At 42.3% G+C, this 15,842-nt stretch overlaps 1 protein-coding gene, 1 long non-coding RNA gene and 1 pseudogene across 2 annotated transcripts; 2 read left to right on the plus strand and 1 right to left on the minus strand.

The window, feature by feature from the left end:
• Window positions 1-3,805: 3,805 nt before the first annotated feature.
• LOC136062917 (uncharacterized) lies at window positions 3,806-6,832 on the minus strand. The gene is made up of 2 exons (XM_065762635.1): window positions 4,526-6,832; window positions 3,806-4,411 (listed from the first exon to the last, which is right to left on the minus strand). Exons 1-2 carry the CDS (start codon window positions 6,830-6,832, stop codon window positions 3,806-3,808), a joined length of 2,913 nt encoding a protein of 970 aa, XP_065618707.1.
• A 3,047-nt stretch (window positions 6,833-9,879) lies between these two features.
• Window positions 9,880-12,074, plus strand: LOC112022670 (pentatricopeptide repeat-containing protein At2g17525, mitochondrial-like; annotated as a pseudogene).
• A 60-nt stretch (window positions 12,075-12,134) lies between these two features.
• Window positions 12,135-15,831, plus strand: LOC136062910 (uncharacterized). Its single transcript, XR_010624645.1, has 3 exons — window positions 12,135-12,172; window positions 12,615-12,720; window positions 15,737-15,831. It is a non-coding gene; the product is annotated as an uncharacterized LOC136062910 (long non-coding RNA).
• The last annotated feature ends 11 nt before the right edge of the window (window positions 15,832-15,842 follow it).

The raw sequence follows: 15,842 nt of genomic DNA on the forward strand, positions 1-15,842 counted from the left end.
GCCTTGGCTCCCTCTGTTCTTGCAGTTGTCCGAGGGCATCAGCTAATGGGTTGACCGTGATTTATTTTTATGTATCAGTTGCCCCCTACTCCATATCTCCGTCAGTTCAAGCTGACGGGCTATGGAGTTATTTTTGTTGCTGACCTTCATGTTAGTTAGGACAAAGAAAATATTACGGATGGAATTAAATGCTCTGTATACGTGGCGAGTTTCAGTTGGCTCCGCTTCTGGACGAGGGCGTCGCTTCGTCTTCCGTGCGTTTTCCTTATATATATATATGGCCCACCTTTCCTTATTTCTTCCTATTTGCTTTTGGTGATTCCTAGAGAGCTAATCCGTCGCCATACTCCATCGGTACTGCCATTATTTCTCTCGTCACCTCGTTAACTATCACTTTTGAAAAACTTGTAAGTTTCTTTTCTTTCCTTGCACACTTTATTTTAATTATTTTCTTTAAAGTGAGGTCATCATCCTAGGTGCTTAATTTACACCCGTCACTTGTAGGTAGATGTCGAGTGACGCGTCGAGTGACCAGTCGTCGGTCCGCGAAGGAGCGGGCTACGACGAGGTATTTGGTTCAGGCTCAGGTAGTGAGTCTGGGAGTTCCTCCTGGTCGTCAGAGAGGGAGACATCAGCCCATACTCCCGTCGAGGAAGTAGAAAGTCAGGGAAACGGCGGCCAGGAGGAAGAAGTAGGCGAGAAGGGTGAGGTTGGAGTAGGAGAGGGAAATAGTGACGGGGATGAAGGTGATGAGGAGTCTTGTGAAGGGACTTTTGGAAGTCCTGGAGGCAGTCGTCCTTTCATCCTTCCCAAGGACTGGGCTGTGAATAAGTTCCTTCCAAAGATGACACTTAAAATTTTTAACGAATTACGCACCCGTTTCCAAATCCCCGACCATATTCCTATCCGTCTGTCTAGGGAGGGTAAGAAATGTTATACGGGAAGAACTGCAGATGTTGGCATGTACGATGCCATGTTTGCCGCCGGGTTGAGACTGCCTCTGACTGCTTTACACCGTCAGCTGGCTGATTTCCTTGGTATATCCGTCAGTCAGATTGCTCCAAACTCGTGGAGAATCTTTATTAGTGCTGAGGTACTGTGGGGTCGTCTAAGTTGAGGCCACCGTCAGCTTTCCTTGGATGAATTTTTCTACTGCTACAAACCCTGGCACCTTTCTTCCTCAAAGGGGATGTATCATTTTGCCGTCAGGGAGAAGGAGTTGAGGTTGGTATCTGAGATGCCAGACTCTAATAGAGCCTGGAAGGGTAGGTTCTTTTTTGTGGAAGGGACGGACTGGGTTTGCCGTTAGGAAGAGTGGGAAACGATACCCCTTGGTTGTTTTGACAATACTTGGGCGTTCGCTAAAGAGTCAGGTTTTAACCGTCAGCTTTTGTCCTCGTCAGTTTGCTACGTATTACAATTTATTTTTTAAAAAAGGTATTAACGTAGCCAATTTATTCTTTTTCAGCCTTCATTCGTCCATCAATCACCGACGAGCAGGAAGATTTTATCCGTCGGGTTTTGGAGATACCCATAGAAGAGCGATCGTGTCGGGACTTGATTACCCTCGACACTCTTCACGCGTACTACGGAGGTCCCGAACCGACGCCTGAAGCTCGCAGATTGGAAGAGTTTTCCCGTCACCGTAAGTTCCTTGACCTATTCGTTTCGTCACTCTTTGTACTTTTAGTCGTCAGCTTCCCTTATGCATTTTTTTGCAGAAATGGACGTAGCTAAGGAACGGATCAAGGCTGCTGCTGCCCGTCAGAGGGAGGAAAGGAAGGCGAAGGGGGAGGCGACGTCTACGTCTGCCCTCCAAACTGTCACTAAGGGTTCCCAGAAGAGGAAAACTGACAGGGTAGTCATTCGTCCATCGAAAAAGCCAACCGTCACTCCTGGGAAGTGCCCCCCAAGTCGGGCCATAGAGCAGGGAAGGGTGTTATGACCTCTTCTGGTCCCGTCCTGCAGGGAACCCATAGCCTGCTGACGCATAAGGATTTTGCCGTCGAGACTATTGAAGCCCTCATAAGACCGACGGATATAGATCCTTGCGCTCAGCTGGGGACGGAAGAACTGGGGTTGTCAGCTTTGTTCGATCTCTCGCGGGTAAGCCGTCAGCTTTTTTGACTGACGTGCTTAATCTTTCTTTTTTGATAACTGACGGTTGTGTCTTTTTCCAGGCCTTGGTTCGTGTGAAGGCGCTGCAAGACCAGTGCGTGGCCAAGGAGGGGGTCGTCACTCGTGTTAGCAAGCATAATGCTAACATGCGAGACCAGCAGGCTCAGTATAAGGAAGGCGGTGCGCACACTTAACCTCGAGCTGAAAGAGGTAAGGGAGAAGTTGGAAGAGGCGAGCCGTTAGAAGGGCAAGCTAGAGGGAGAGCTGACGACCCTTCGTGGTCAGTTGGAGACGGCAGGGGCTGACGCTGTTGAGAAATTCAAAGCGTCAGACTCTTTCATCGATTCTTGTGGTGGCTATTATGGCACGGGATTCGATGACTGTCTCAAATAAGTTGCGTCAACTTTCCCTGAACTGGACCTATCTGGAATTACCCTGGACGACGCTTAGCCTATGACGCCTGCTACTGATGCCGTTACCGCTGGTGTTGACGAGTTGGTTGATTCTCCCCCACATGGAGGTATTGGAGTTGTCTTGGCCCTACCTGCTGCGAACCTTCCAACTGTTGCGACTCCTCCTGTGGTGCTGCTTGACGGAGAGGACCCTTTTGTTAAGTAGAGAATTTTTAAGTGACGGTTTTTATTTTTGTAGCTCATGTTTTTCCCTTCTCTTTTATTTATGTAGCAAACAGCTTTATTAAGTGCCCCTTGGGCCCCAATGTGTAATATTTTAACAGCTTTTTAAATGCCTTTTTGGGTTTTGATTTGTTTGTAACGCCATCGCTCTTGATTACTTGTATGTAGTTACTTTTGTTTGGCCTATTTAACTCGTATGCTTCGATTTGAAAGAACGAAATCGGGATTTTTTGCCCTTTTAGTTTAGTGTACCGTCAGTTTAAACTTTGAGCTTTCTAGTGTAAATCTGTTTAATAAATTCGTCAGTTTTTTTTTTTTTTTTTTTTTTTTTTTTTTTTGTTTTTTTTTTTTTGTTTCAATGATTGTAGAGATTTTTGGCAAAATCCAATTACCTCGTGACAATGTCATCTGCCTTATAGACTTGTCCATTTATGGACTAATAGATTCAGCCTTTTTTAGACCGTCAGTCTAATGGCTGAGTTTATTGGTTTATGTACTCCGTCAGTCTTTTATTTAGACCGTCAATTTTTGTCGCTTTGTCCAGCTTGTGGACTCGATTATTTTTATACCGTCGGTTTAATTGATTTGTCCATTTTATGGACTTGGTCATTTCTTAGACCGTCAACTTGAGAGCTGAGACGATTGTGGATTTCTCCACTTTTTCAGTCTTTCGGTTAGGCCGTCAGCTTGAGAGTTGCGACGATTGTGGACAACCATTTTTTTTGGTCTTTCGGTTAGACCGTCAGCTTGAGAGCTGAGACGATTGTGGACTTAACCACTTTTACGGTCTTTTTAGGTTTTAAGGCCGTTCACATTTTGTGAACTTGAACTTGTAAGTAGATACTTCAGTAATTCTGAATAAACTCTCATTGTCATGCATTAATATAAAAAGTAGTCCGACAACAAAATCTGCCCATTTTGGGCTTATTGTAGCAAAAACATAAGTAGAAGAAACTGCCCACTGGGCTTATTGTGGCAAATACTTTAAAAAGGTAATCGATAAGTCTTAGTGTACCCCAAAAAAGGTGTTGCTGCTTTTTGTGTCGCCGCCCCTACTGGTAGTACTTCCATAAGTGTTCAGCATTCCATGGATGTGGTAGCTTCCGTCCGTCCAGTGTTTCTAGATGGTAGGTGCCCTTCCTTTGCCATGCCGTAACTCGGTAGGGTCCTTCCCAATTTGGGCCGAGCTTTCCTTGGGTGGGGTCCCTTGCTATGCCCATAACCTTTCTTAGAACGAGGTCTCCCACCTGGAAGTTTCTATGTCTGACCCGGGAGTTATAATGCTTGGCCATGCGATCCTGGTACCGTGCAAGCCTTTGTTCTGCTACCATCCTAACTTCGTCCACTAGATCAAGTTGCAGACATATGGCCTCGTCATTCCTCTTTTCGTCATGGTTGTGCACCCTATAGCTTGTAAGGCCGACTTCGGCCGGGATGACTGCTTCGTTCCTGTACGTTAGTCGGAATGGTGCCTCTCCTGTTGGTGTCCTCGCTGTTGTCCTGTAGGCCCATAGTATGCTCGGCAACTCTTCAGCCCATATGCCCTTTGCCCCCTCAAGCCGGGTCTTGATAATTTTTAGCAAGGACCGGTTTGTGACTTCAACCTGTCCGTTGGCTTGGGGGTGGGCGGGAGAGGAGTAGTGGTTCTGTACCCCCAACTGCGAGCAGAAGTCCCTGAAGGAGTCGTTGTCGAATTACTTCCCGTTGTCCGAGACTAAGATTCTTGGAATGCCAAACCTGCATATGACGCATCGCCAAACGAAGTTCCGTACGTTTTTTTCTGTAATGGTGGTTAAGGCTTCAGCTTCCACCCACTTCATAAAGTAGTCAATGCCGACAATTAGAAACTTCAGTTGTCGTATTGCCGTAGGGAACGGCCCCATGATGTCCAACCCCCACTGAGCGAATGGCCACGATGCCGTCGTCGAGGTGAGTTCTTCGGGTGGTTGTCTGGTGACGTTGCGGAACCTTTGGCATTTGTCGCAGGCCTTCACATAAGCCTCGGCGTCCTTATGCATTGTCGGCCAAAAGTACCCAGTTCGTACTAGCTTGTGTACTAGCGATCTTGATCCTGAGTGGTTTCTGTAGATTCCTTCGTGCACTTCTCTCATGACATAATCTGCTTCTTCTGGACCTAAGCATCGTAGGTAGGGGCGGGAGAAACCTCTCTTATACAAAACATCTCTTATCAGCACGAACCTTGCTACTTGAACCTTCAGTTTTCTTGCCGCTTCCTTCTCATTCGGTAATATGACGTTCTTCAAGAAAGAGGTTAACGGCGTGGTCCAATCGTTTTGGGGACCGAGCTCCTGTACGTCGACAGCATTTATGAGTGGAGAGAGCTGTGTGAAGGAGAGTGTATTACTGATGGTGGCCATATGTTCGGCTGAGGCGGCTTTGGCTAAGCGGTCGGCTTGTCCGTTTTCTCCCCGGGGGATCTGTGTAATTTTGACCTTCAGCTCGTTCATCCTCCTTCTTGCTTGGTCTAGATACTTCTTCATTCTTTCGCCTTTGCATTCATACTCCCCACTTATCTGGTTGACTATGACTTGGGAGTCACAGTAAACGATCACTTTTTCGGCTCCCGCTGCTTTTACGAGGTCAAGCCCTGCTATCAGAGCTTCGTACTCCGCCTCGTTATTGGTGGTAGGGAATTCAAGGCGGACCATACACTCTACCGTATCTCCTTCGGGTGACTGTAGTACGACGCCGGCTCTGCCAGCTTGCCTGTTGGAGGATCCATCTACATGTATGCTCCATTGCGGGGATTCTTCTGCCCCCCTGTCCTCACCATTCGTGAATTCTGCTATAAAATTTGTAATGACCTGCCCCTTAACAGCGATCCGCGGGCGATATTGGATGTCAAACTCGCTTAATTCTATGGCCCAAAGTGCCAAGCGCCCAGCAGCTTCTGGGTTGCTCACCGCCCGTCGCAAAGGCTTATCAGTTAAGACAATCATCGTGTGGGCTTGAAAGTACGGCTTCAGTTTGCGTGCTGCCGTAACCAGCGCGAAAGCAAGTTTTTCCATAGGTGGATATCTTTCTTCAGCTCCGCGTAATGCCCGGCTAGTGTAATACACATGTTTCTGTACTTTCTCTTCTTCTCTGATCAAGGCTGCACTGACGGCGGCTGGGGAGACAGCGAGATAAAGAAAGAGTTCTTCTCCTAGTTGCAAGGGACTCAACAATGGTGGGGAAGAGAGGTAAGCTTTCAACTCCTCAAACGCTTGTTGGCAGTCCGTGGTCCACTCGAAAGACCTTTTTAGCGTGCGAAAGAAGGGTAAGCATTTGTCTGTTGCCCTGGAGACGAACCTGTTTAGCGCTGCTATCTTGCCATTGAGGCTTTGTACTTCCTTCACATTCTTTGGTGGTGCCATCTCCATTATAGCCCGGATCTTGTCAGGATTGGCCTCGATGCCTCTTTGGGAAACCATGAATCCTAAGAATTTTCCTGCCGTCACCCCAAAGGCGCACTTCCCTGGATTAAGCTTCATGTTGTAAGAGCGAAGGGTGTTGAACGTTTCCCTAAGGTCTTCTAAATGATCTTCTTCCCTTCGACTTTTAACCAGCATATCATCTACATACACCTGGACGTTTCTCCCGATCTGCCGTGTGAACATCTTGTTCATAAGCCTTTGATATGTTGCACCCACATTTTTTAGACCAAACGACATTACCTTGTAGCAGAATATGTCTTGGCTGGTTACGAAGGAAGTTTTTTCTTGATCATCGTCGTGCATCTTGATTTGGTTGTAGCCAGAGAAAGCGTCCATGAAGCTTAACAGCTGGTGTTGAGCCGTAGAGTCTACTAGAGTGTCGATTCTCGAGAGAGGGTAGCTGTCTTTAGGGCATGCCTTGTTTAGATCGGTGAAGTCTACACACATCCTCCATTTCCCGGAAGCTTTCTTGACCATCACTACGTTTGCTAGCCAGTCGAGGTAGTAGACTTCTCTAATGAAATTTGCCTCTCGTAGCTTGCGGACTTCTTCGGCTATGGCTTGATCCCATTCTGGGGCGAAGACCCGCTTCTTCTGCCGAATGGGCGGAAAGGATGGTGATACGTTCAGCCTATGCACCATGACGGAAGGGTCTATTCCTGGCATGTCCTCGTGACTCCAGGCGAATACGTCCTGATTCTCTTTGAGGAATGCTGTAGTGTTTGCCGGATTGCGGGACTTGCAAGGGTTCCAATCCTCATTGTCTGGTCAGGTCTAGAGTCGTCCAAGAGTATTTCTTCAAGCTTCTCGACTGGCTCCGTCGTGCTCCGGTGCTCTTCTATGCTCATGGTTTGGAGGTGATCATCCATTTCCATCATGGCTACGTAGCATTCGCGGGCGGCAATCTGGTTTCCACGTAGTTCTCCGACTCCGTATTCTGTTGGGAACTTGATCATTAAATGATAAGTTGAAGTTGCCGCCTTCCATGCGTTGAGGGTGGGTCGCCCTAGGATAGCATTATAGGCAGATGAATGGTCGACCATGAGGAACGTTACGTCCTTTGTGATTTGCTGGGGATAGTCGCCTGCTGTCACAGCCAACGTGACCGCGCCCAGCGGAAACACCTTTGCACCTCCCAAGTGGGGCGTTCGTTGGAACCAGTTGTTCCCTGCTGATTTTCATCTACTGGCATGCCGGGTAGTACAAGATGGCTGCCGAGCTGCCATTGTCGACCAACACCTGATGCAAGTCGTAGTCCCCGACCTGTAGGCTAACAACAAGCGCGTCGTTGTGCGGGTGGTGAAGACGTCGCGCGTCTTCTTCCGAGAACTCGATAACGTGGCTTTTCCTTCGGGCTACCTTTTGCACTGGACCCGTCAACTGGACGTTTTGGACCATCCGGAGGTACATCTTTCGAGCCTTTTTAGACGGCCTGGTGGCCATCCCTCCTACAATCATTCGTATGTCACCAACAGGAGGTCTTGGACGGTCATTGTCTCATCGGGGAGGGTGCTCTAGAGGTGCTGGATCCGTTCTTTCCTTGCTTACGAATTTCTGCAATTTCCCTTGCCTTATAAGGGCCTCGATTTCTTGCTTCAAGTTGTAACAGTCGGCTGTGTCATGGCCATGATCTCGGTGAAAGCGACAGTACTTGTCTCTGGAATGCCTGCTAGGATCCCCCTTCAGCTTTCCAGGGAAGGTTAGAGCCCCTTTGTCCTTAATTTGCATTAGGACTTGATCTATTGGGGCGGTCAGCGGGGTGAAGCTTGTGAATCTCCCTCCCGGAGGTTTAGAACGCCTTTCATCTCTTCGATCTCCTGTTCTGGGCCTCTTTCTCCCTTGGTCTGGTCGTGCATCTTCTTGCCTCTCCCTTTTTCTCGGCTTCTCTTCTCGGGCCTGCAACGCGTCCTCAGCATTCATATACTTAGTAGCCCTGTAGAGTACTTCCGACATGGTCTTCGGGTCATTTTTGTATAGGGAGAACAAAAACTTGCCCTTTCGCAACCCATTTGTGAAGGCCGCTACAAGTATTTTGTCATCGGCTTCATCAACCGATAGCGCTTCCTTATTAAAGTGCGTTATGTAGGATCGTAACGTCTCGTCCTCTCTTTGCTTGATACTCATCAGGCATGCCGTGGACTTCTTATACCTATGTCCTCCAATGAAGTGTGTAGTGAATTGAGCGCTTAGCTCCTTGAAGGTGCTGATAGAGTTAGGCGTCAGCCGGCTGAACCACACCCTTGCGGGGCCTTTGAGTGTTGTGGGGAAGGCCCTGCACATAATCTCATCTGCCACCCTCTGAAGATGCATCAGGGTTTTGAAAGTTTCCAGGTGGTCCAGAGGATCCTTCACCCCGTCATAGTTATCTATATTCGGCATGCGAAACTTGTGGGGTAGGGGGAAGGAGTTCACAGCCACAGTGAAGGGCGAGTTGGTACGGTTGACTAGATCGTCAAGATCACTGGAGACTCGCCCTTTGAGGGCGTTCATCATGACCTCCATCTGTTCCCTCATTGCCTGCATCTCGGCGGCAATATGCGGTGGAGTCGCATCCGTAAGGGATGGCATGCTCACGTGCTGCCTATCCAGCTTGCTTGGGGCGTGGCTGCCCTTAGGTCTCTCCTGATTCCTCTTTGGAGCGCTAGTCCCTTCCTGATCTTCTGGTTGGTCATTTAGTGCTGCATCCTTCTGGCCCTGCTGTTCTTCCAAGTCGAGGTTCTGTTTGGTGAGATGCTCCAAGGCGGCACTGAGGATCCGAACTTGTCTCTCGAGGGCAGTCGTGGGTGGTTCCTCTCCTTGTACGTCATTATTAGTTGCCATTGAGCGAGTGAGTACCATGCAACCCTTTAGTCCGGGAAACGATAGTATGGCTTAATTACTCGTTTCCCACAGACGGCGCCAATTGATGATGCCGAAAATATCAACAGTGAGTTGCACAATGCTCGTACCCTCGAAACGACACCTGCACAAAGAAAAGAAGACCTAACAGAGAGCACCGGTGTGGAGCCGGCCAAATACCCTCCGAAGGTCAAGTTAGAACTTCTTTCAACTCTAGAGTGCTAGAGAGGGGTTAATTTTGCGTACCTCGATTCATGAGAGTATTAGGCTTTTATAGTAGTTGGGGGTTGACCTTTTTCCTTGGAGTAGAAGTCTTTTCCTTATAGGGATCCTCATGGGCGCGGATCGCGGAATCCATTCCTTATAGGATTCTAATACTGATCGTGGGATACAAATGATTTCCTTAAATACCATGCGCGGAGGCCAAGTCAGAATTTTACACATATCCGTTGGCATAGGGGTCGTCGGCTTTCTTTATCCCCGTCAGCCAAGTCGCCGTCAGTTCATTGCAGCGATATCCAAGGGCGCCGAGTTTGCATCCGTCAGCCTTGGCTCCCTCTGTTCTTGCAGTTGTCTGAGGACATCAGCTGATGGGTTGACCGTGATTTATTTTTATGTATCAGAGTTTAATATGTTCATCATTAGAGGGATGATCGCGCAAGAGAGGTTAAAAACTTAGTATTTTTATTACTATGAATGATAAAAATGATGATTAATTAAAGTTCAGAAAATAGGAATAGAATAGGGGGGAGTTTGACTTTCTTTCTGTATTTCATACCCAATGGCATAGCCTTTTAATTGTGATGGAGAGGAAAGCTACTTTCAATGTACAAATACCAATTTAAAAAAGCTAAACTTTGAATTACTTATGTGTAAAATGTATGCACTTTGATCATACTGTTTTGCTTTATCTACAATTCTTCTTTCTTAGTGCAGGCATAAGATTTTGTGATGTGGCATTGGATCAAGTATAATGGTTAATAACTCAGCACCCAGTATGAAAATAAATTAGTTGGTGTTGGAAACAAAGCACTTCATGCCCCATATCTCCAACCCTTCAACGCTTCCAATCTTCTGCTCACTAACTTATCAGAAATTTCTTTTTTGTCGTCTGCAATCAAAATGCATTTCATCCTCATCATCTCCTGTTCCATCCCAACAGCACATTGCCCATTTAATACTAGACCAAAAGTCATTCTCCCAAGCCCTTCAAACCTCATCATCTCCTGTTCCATCCCAACATCAGGTACAAACTCCCCAATTTTACCCACTCTCAATCCACCTACCGTGCATTGATCCACAAGCTCTGTGCTTTCCGCCGCTTTGATATTGTAAAGGAATTACTTCAAGAAATGCCCAACACAATCGGGTAACCCCCTGATGAAGACATTTTCATCACGATCATCCGTGGTCTAGGGCGGGCAGGCATGGTTAAGCGGGTAATCAAAGTGGTTGACTTGGTTACCCAGTTTGGAAAGAAACCTTCTATGAGGATTTTCAATTCAGCACTTGATGTTCTTGTTAAGGAGGATATTGATTTGGCTCGAGAGTTTTATAGGAAGAAGATGATGGGGAGCGGTGTTGAAGGTGATGAATACACTTTCAGGATCTTATTGAAGGGGCTTTGCTTCACTAATAGGATTGGTGATGGTTTCAAACTGTTGCAAGTGATGAAGTCTAGGGAAATCATACCAAATACTGTGATTTATAACACATTACTTCATGCACTTTGCAGGAATGGGAAAGTTGGGAGAGCTAGGAGCTTGATGAATGAGATGGCAGAGCCTAATGATGTGACTTTTAATATCTTAATATCTGCATATTGTAAAGAAGAGAATTTGGTTCAAGCTCTTGTTCTCTTAGAGAAGTGTTTCAATCTGGGGTTTGTACCTGATGTTGTAACAGGGACTAAGGTGCTGGAAGTTCTCGGCAATGTTGGTCGTGTAATTGAGGCTGTTGACATTTTGAACAGATTAGAGAGTAAGGGAAGTGTGGTGGATGTTGTGGCTTATAACACTTTGATAAAGGGGTTTTGTAGATTAGGGAAAGTGAAAGTTGAGCATCGCCTTTTGAAGGAGATGGAGAGGAAGGGCTGCCTTCCTAATGTGGACACATAAAATATATTGATCTCTGGTTGTTGTGAGTTTGAAATGTTGGATTTGGCTCTTGATCTGTTTAATGAGATGAAAACAGATGGAATTAAATGGAATTTTGTTACATATGATACATTAATTAAAGGTTTGCGTTCAGGAGGGAGGATGGAAGATGGGTTTAAGATTTTGGAAATAATGGAGGAGAGTAAGGAGGGAGCTAGGGGTCGTTTAAGCCCTTATGATAGTGTGTTATATTGTTTGTATAGGGAGAATCAGTTAGATGAAGCACTCACATTTATGACCCAGATGGGTAAGTTATTCCCTAGGGCAGTTGGTAGGAGCTTGAGAATTTTAAGTCTTTGTGAAGAGGGTGCTATTGAGGATGCAAAGAAGTTTTTTGGTCAGATACTTGGAGAAGGGGGAGTTCCAAATGTTCTTGTTTATGACCATTTAATCCATGGATTTTGTGAAGGAGGGTATATGCGTGAAGCATTTGAGCTGATGAACGAGATGGTTGGTCGTGGTTATTATCCACTTGCACCAACATTCAATGCTCTGATTAGTGGGTTCTGCAGGCAAGGAAAGGTCAGTATTGCTCTGAAGCTCATTGACGACATGGTTGTGAGGGGTTGCAAACTTGATATAGGAAGTTATAATCCTTTGGTTGATGCTCTTTATAGGAAGGGGGATTTTCAAAAGGCTTTTGGGCTCTTTTCACAAATGTTAGAAAAGGATATTGCTCCTGATTTTTCATCATGGAACTCATTGCTTCTTAGTTGGTGTCAAGAAACATCATGGTTAGCAAGACAGAACATGTTCCAAGTAAATTACCTTTTACAACAAATTGCTGAGATTCGAATTAATTTTAGCTATTGAGATATAGATGAAGTGTAAGACAAAGAATTTTCAACTTAGTGAATGTGAGTAAAAGTAAAGGCTGCATCAGCTTGTTCGTTATTTACCAATTCTTTATTACCTAAATGGGGAATGAATTTTTTTTTTCAATATATTCCAAGTTAGAGATAGTTTGAGGAAGGTGCTTCTTGGGAATGTTAGTTGAGATCTTCAGTATTATTTGATTTATGCACTTTCTAATTACTGGCTTGCCTTTTAATTAATTTACACCTGTTGAAGACCACACATTCAACCAGAAATAATTAGAAGTAAAAAAATTCTGAATAAAGAAATATAAAACATAGACAAGGTTAAAAGAAACATACAGTAGCAATTTAGATCTATCTTGAATATTCATTAACAGAAAGAGACACTGGACTAATTTTTTATAATTCGGCATTTTTAAAGATATTTCGATTATCCTATCATATTAATTTTGATTTCGAAAATTACTAACTAAAATGAGAGATCATATTTCTTGTGTTGTAAATGCCCATTATTAATAGTATTCTCTATCATAGCAATCCAGTCCAATAAAAAGGGCCTTTTAGCTAATAAGAGATGATATGCTAATGAAATGAAATCAACTCATTTTGAAGGTGAAATCACCATCACTCTGAAGCATATGACACTGGTTGGCACTTGGTAGTGGAAATGAAAGAGAAGAGTTGTTTTCCAACAATTGCACATCATCTGCTACCAATTGTAAGTCCTGGTTAAGACCCATGTTCTCAAGTTTTGTCAATTTCATCATTGATATTCTTTGATTGGATCATTTCTACAATTAAAAAATATAGGGGCTTCCATAATTTTCCATTAATTTGGTTAGGCAATCAATTGACTTATGCTTCTTAATGCAACTGTTGGCTGTTTACATCATTAAATTTCAATAAAGTACTCTTTAATATTGCAGTTGCTAACTTACTTTCTTTGTGCTATAAGCGGTCCTGTCTAATAAATTTTCAAATCCTTTTTGCAGCAAAGAATCCACAAACCCTACTTCACTTGTCTTATTGAAGAAACTAATTTTTAAAAATTTTAGGGGATATTGGACACTAAATGCTTAAATATACTACATTATTTAAGTTTGAATCTTTGTAGTAGAAGTATGATAACTAAGTTTATATTGGATGCAAAGTTCATTAATATGTAAAACGATCCCGCGCATTGCGCGGGTTAAACACTAGTATATATAAAACCGAAACCTCTGAAGCTTCCACAATTTTTCATGTCACCACTATTTTCGTTTTCTTTTGATTTTAGGTTTAATATCTTATATATTTGTTATTTCTCTTCAATGTGTAATTATCTTATCAAGTGTTACAATAGTTTAGTTTAAGTAAAACTCTATTAGATATATGTTTCAAGAGCTTGAAAATTCTACTTCAATTAAAATTCTATAACAAAAATTTCAACAGATATAAACACATGAAGTTTTGCCTCTCTTTTTCTATAGATTAATCATCTCATTGGAATGTGATTATAGAAAATTCCTTTTACAACACCAATTAAGGTATATGCACTATTCTAAACGTATGAGGTATAATCTAGCCTGCGTTTGGATATCAATTTTTCTTACTCAAAGTAAAGTTGCGTTTTGTGTTTTTTTTTTTTTTTTTTTTGGCCGGCTTTTTTGACTTTGGGAGACAAAATTTACTGTGCATGTACTGTGCGTGCACTGTTTATGCACTGTTCACACATTAAAAAATATTAAAAATGGGTCCCATGGTACTATTCATATATTAAAAATTATTTTGCTACAGTGTTTTCAGCAACAATCAGTTTTTAGCAACTTTCAGCAACAATAAGTGCTATCCAAACAGACCCCTAATATCCATCGTTGTGATAGTTCCCAAAAAAAAAAAAAAACTTTGGGAACTAAATACTCATATATTTAGTTTTATGGTGAATTTTTGTGATAATTTCCGAATTCAGTTTGTATTCTTTGCAATACGCTTTATTAAAAATTAAATTAAAAAAATTGAATTATTGGTTTCGGGATTTGGATTACTAACAGCTTTAGTAAAGCTAAAGTTTAACACAAAGTTGAATTGTTACTTGGTAACTTTTGAATTATACAAAAATTGTTTTTCTTAAATGTAAAAAAAAAAAAAAAAAAAAAAAAAAAAAACCTTGAATTGATGAGACAAATAAGTAATGGGGAAGGAAAAGAGAAGATAGATAATGAGGGCATCCCAATCCAATGCATGATTGCCAAAGTTAGCACATTGCGTTACGATTTAAATTAGGGTGGTTTAAGAATTATAAATTACATTCTTTGTGTTTTTATGATATATATGATCCATTTTTCATTTTTATTCAATTAACGCTCTTTTGTCTTTCAATTGGTATTTCATATTGTTTCTCAAAAAAAAAATTGGTATTTCATATTCTTTTTTTACATTTAGATATTTCAAAATATATTCTTTCCAAATTTCTCTCATTTGTGTGCGTGATGAGTGTTTGTTTTATTTATTGGTTTAAAAGTGTTCAAAGGATTTTATTTTTTATTTTTTTATTTTATAATAATTCTACTATAACTATTTAAACCAGTTGACTAAAACAACCTTTACTTTATATTCGGTACATTTATTTGTCTTCACTATCTAACAAAGTCATTTTATTAATCTGAAGGTTGAGACTATATAACATTATTGGTGTTGGAGTTATCACTATTGGTCTTTGTATTTTTTTTTCCCTCTTAAGTTGTAACTTTTATGAGTGAAAATTTACAACTTTTGTTCAATTCTTCCGTGTATCGTACGGGTCAGCGATTAGTTATATGAAATTTACAGTTTTACTTTGCGGTAAGGTTTCTACAGTATATAAGAATTAAGATTTAAATAGAGGCTAGATCAATTTTAAAAACATGAAAATTGCCTTACAATTATTTAATTTTTTTTTTAGTTCATGCATAATGCAAAAGAATTGTCCGGGATTGTAGTGGCTGACAATGCAACATATAATAAGAGTGTCCCAAAACATCCAAGTAGTAATCGATTGCTATTGGGCCTAACGTGTTTGGACTGGGTTGAATGTCCATTCCCATCAAATTTTTTACTAAAATTCCCTATAATTCATCTATATAAATGGCTTCACAACAAAAACTTGACCTCATCTAATAAGATATCATCAATGCCTTGAAAATTGACCTTTACTTTTGCTACCTAGTAACAGTAATGGAATCCTCAATTCTGAAGTTAGTTTCTTTTTGAGGTTACAATTCAATCTTTAGAAATTATATTATAGATTCTCCACATGCTATCTATTATTACTTACATACTTAGATGCAATGTCACTGGTGTTCCTTTTTGCAATTGTGTATATAAATGAAGGTAAAACTCACTTGTTTTTGCACCCAAAGTAAAACTCACTTCTTTACATTCAGATGGCTAAAATAGATGATTCCATTTCATTAATATTTGCTCAGTTAGAGACAATCTGGTAAGTTCGTAATATCCATTAGTTTCTCAATGCCCTCATTTTTATGCAAGATCATATAAAACAAACTCAAATAGCCTTTCAGACCACAAACCTTGCCAAAAAAAATTTCTTACCTTCCCTACATCTTCACAAAAAAAGCCCACAATGATCTCAACATGGTTTGGTAAAAGGGCTGCAAAGATGAAGTTTTAACAGTCAGATTCAACCTTAGTGATTTCTATGCTAACCTTTAACCATTATGACTCTCCAACTTTGTCTAATCTCATTTTGAATGTAGGAAACTATTGAACAGACAGTGGAGGGTGGTCCATCAACATCCTTATGGTGAAGCAAACCAATGCACATACCTTTTGGCAAATAAGGGAAGAAGGCAAAACTTTTGT

The sequence above is a fragment of the Quercus suber genome, unplaced genomic scaffold (assembly GCF_002906115.3).
Source record: "Quercus suber isolate HL8 unplaced genomic scaffold, Cork oak 2.0 scaffold_467, whole genome shotgun sequence".
Classification (NCBI taxonomy): Eukaryota; Viridiplantae; Streptophyta; class Magnoliopsida; order Fagales; family Fagaceae; genus Quercus; species Quercus suber.